This window comes from Limulus polyphemus, unplaced genomic scaffold, assembly GCF_000517525.1.
Source record: "Limulus polyphemus unplaced genomic scaffold, Limulus_polyphemus-2.1.2 Scaffold2348, whole genome shotgun sequence".
In the NCBI taxonomy this organism is placed as follows: domain Eukaryota; kingdom Metazoa; phylum Arthropoda; class Merostomata; order Xiphosura; family Limulidae; genus Limulus; species Limulus polyphemus.
This window is the reverse complement of record NW_013667958.1, coordinates 9,928-13,411: the sequence shown is the minus strand read 5'-3', so window position 1 is coordinate 13,411 and position 3,484 is coordinate 9,928. Positions and strand designations below refer to the sequence as shown.

Genomic DNA, 3,484 nt, shown 5'->3' with positions numbered 1-3,484 from the left:
CAAGAAACTTTTGAACAACGTCAAACCAGACTTCAAGCACAAAAGTTAAGACAAATAACTTACAGAGAGCAAGAAACAGAGGAGCAACGTTCTATATATATATAAAAGAGGAAGTTTGTTTATTTGTTTATTTTGTTCGCTATAGGAAATGATGTACTTCAGGCTCAAAGAACAAGACAAGCTCAAACACGATCTAATTTCAAATAAAGCTTTGTTTGATTAAATGCTTTTTTATTTCTCGCATCACAGCTTTTGTCTACGTACTGAAGAATTTGATGAAAAAAATACTGATCTATACATTTCAAATCTAAATTTTCACCGTGCAATGCCAGGTAACTCAGCTAGTAATTAATATAATAAAATCAGTAACTAATAAAAAATTACAACTTAGGTGACTATAAGACTACTAACCATGACAACAAAAACAAAAAAAGATAGCTGCCTATAATATTTATCAGTAGCGAGACACCATTATGCTTTGATAGGTTGAATAGGCAGAGTATTCATAATGAATCCAAGTTTCAAATGGACAGCAACTGCCTGTTGTAGAAACCTACAAATGTAGAGGACGACGTTTTGAAAGCCTTCCGCCTTTTTGTCTTCAGGTCTGTGTGTGTGTTGTGTAGTTTGGTCTTTATAGTGTTCTAGTGGATTGTGGAGAGCGTGTTATGATTGGTTGGTTAAAACACGTTTCTGATTGGAGGAGAGACTTCCTGTAGCCTCAACCAATGATAGCCACAGTTTACTCACCTGTAATCCTGAATCTCTGTTTAGTGAAGGTTTTATTGTGTTCATGTAAAACGATTCTTTAATTTTTCTTGTCTTCCAAAATTTGTCTGTGTCGATGATTCTAGCTTTTTCCCAGTTTATGTTGTGTCCAGTTGACATGGCGTGTTCAGCAATGGCTGAATTTTGTGTTTTCATGAGTCTTGTGCTGTATTTGTGTTCTTTTATTCTTGTCGTGAGTCTTCTTCCCGTTTCTCCAATGTATGTTTTGTTGCAGGAACACAGAATTTCATAAGTGACGTTTTTCTGTTTGTTGGTAGGTTTCTGTTTGTTTTTCACCAGAATGGATCTTAGTGTTTTGTAAAATTTCCACCGGACGTCTATGTTGAATTTCTTAGCTTTTCATCTGAGTTTTTCACTGACATTTTTCAGGTATGGGAGGTATATGGTTGTAGTGGTGGTGGTTTCTTTATTTTTCTTTTCTGTTGTGGTCTTCTTCAGGGAGTTCTTGATGAAAGAAGAGGTGTAACCATTATGTTTAAAACACTGTATGATGTTTTGGTGTTCTGTTTCAATGGATGTGTTATCACAAATGTTTTTCTGCTCTCTTGTTTATTCACACTAAAACCTTCACTAAACAGAGATTCAGGATTACAGGTGAGTCAATTGTGGCTACCATTGGTCGAGGCTACAGGAAATCTCTCCTCCAATCAGAAACGTGTTTTAACCAACCAATCATAACACGCTCTCCACAATCCACTAGAACACTACAAAGACCAAACTACACAATACACACACAGACCTGAAGACGAAAGGCGGAAGACTTTCGAAACATCGTCCTCTACACTTGTGGGTTTCTACAACAAGCAGCTGCTGTCCATTTGAAACTTAGATACATTATGCTTGACATGAATTTACTAACTGACCAGTCAAGAGGATAGTTTTCTCAGTGCTATTTTTCAATTGATACAACTGTTAAAAATCTTGAAATGAAAATAAAAAATTAAAGGTATTTTTAAAACTACAAATTGGTGTAAGAAATTATATTATTAAACTTTATAAGATATCTAGAGTTAGTGATTTGTGTACTCCACTCATGAATGTATTCCTGGATTTAATATAAATCTATTGTTACTGGACTTAATGTCAAACTCCAATGTCTAGCCAATACAGCTACCTGTTACAATGGCATAAAATTTTAACAAGTTTTATGAATTTGTAATCATTTATTTTCTATGATATTTGGCATGAAATCTTATCGAAGATTATCACTGTACATGTGTATATGTGTGTGTGTGTGTGTGACATAATTTTAAACTGCTCTGCTTTATTCAATAGCTCTTTTTCTCTGCCAAACTACTGCTCCTCAGTCTCTTACACAACTTCCATCCATCTTCCTGTGTAGCAGCTTATAGCATTCCTAGCACTAGTTATATAAATTAGTGAATTAGACCGAGAAATTGCAACAACTGATAGTGATAAGGAAGTCTTCTGGTATCACAAAAACTCCTATGAATAACATAAAACAGCTGAAAATTATGCCTTTCTTATAAATCTACATCACTGCTTGGGATGATTTCAGAAAGTTTAATATGTACACAGACAGACTTACCATGTGTTTTGTTCAGCACAAAACATGATGATTGAACACTTTTCTTAAAAGAGGATGCATTAGCTCCATTAACATACGAAGTGAAACCTTTTTCTTGTTTTTCAAGTTCTGACTGCATTTTTACTTATATTTCATACTTCATAATAATCCTAAAAAAAAAAGTCAGAAACTACATAAATAACAGGATCTATACCAAAGCTAGATTTGTAGAACTTCACTTGACAACAATTATTCAAAAGCTCAAGCACTAAATTACAGTATAAATAAATTTGGAAAACACTTACCACATTGACCAGAAAAATGTAATCTAATGAAATGCAAACTCAGTATTAGGTTACAAATCTTTACATTTACATAAGCCAAAATCCTAAATAGTCCACTGAAAACTTAAAAGGAAAAAATTCTCATAAATTTTGAAACATTCCAAATTATTCCACAATACCAAAAAGGCAATTCTCTCAATATAGAAATAATTAGCTAGTCCTCACTTGGAATAATACCTACAGTTTTGGCCTTCTTATCTAATAAAGAATACAGACTTATCAGAAGGATTTCAGAGAAGAGTTACTAGGATGATTCCAGGAATGGGTTATCATTCAAGTATAGGTTAAGTTAACTTATCTTCTCTTTGTAAAAGAAGACTAAGAAGTGATATTATTGAAGTTTGTAAGATTTTCAGGAGGATCAATAGGATAAAGGGCTATGATTTCTTTGTCTTAAATTCTGAATACAGTGAAAAGACACATGTTTAAGATTTATAGAAAACAGGTTATGCTACAATTAAGACAGTTTTATTTTTCTAACAGAGTGATTGACATACAAAATGGGTTCTTGTTGGCAGTAGGATAAGGCTATATACATGATCATCATGTCTACAGTCCAATGAAAACAACCAAATGACCATCATTCAGGCAATATTTATATTGATTAGATACATAACTTTTTTGTAATTTTAAAAAGATTAACATCACAGGATCGAGTAATAATCTTTTTGCCTATCACATTGCCAAATGTTATTATTTTGTGTCCTAGTAATGGATACATGAGCAATTATGGTGTATAGCCATTTGAAGGACTAATAGCCATAAGTTACATGCACAATATGTGGAGCAGTATTATATATATATATATATATATATATATATA

The 3,484-nt window shown here is 32.9% G+C and overlaps 1 protein-coding gene across 5 annotated transcripts in view; it reads right to left on the bottom strand.

The window, feature by feature from the left end:
• The window catches only part of LOC106466699 (protein KIAA0556-like), a 132,316-nt gene that overhangs the window by 119,589 nt on the left and 9,243 nt on the right, over positions 1-3,484 (bottom strand). For all 5 annotated transcript variants that reach the window (XM_022394773.1, XM_022394771.1, XM_013926995.2 and 2 more), the window contains exon 2: positions 2,339-2,487. In XM_022394773.1, the coding sequence (XP_022250481.1) occupies positions 2,339-2,456 (118 nt within the window). In that variant the 5' untranslated portion in view covers positions 2,457-2,487. The remainder of the gene's footprint in view (positions 1-2,338; positions 2,488-3,484) is intronic.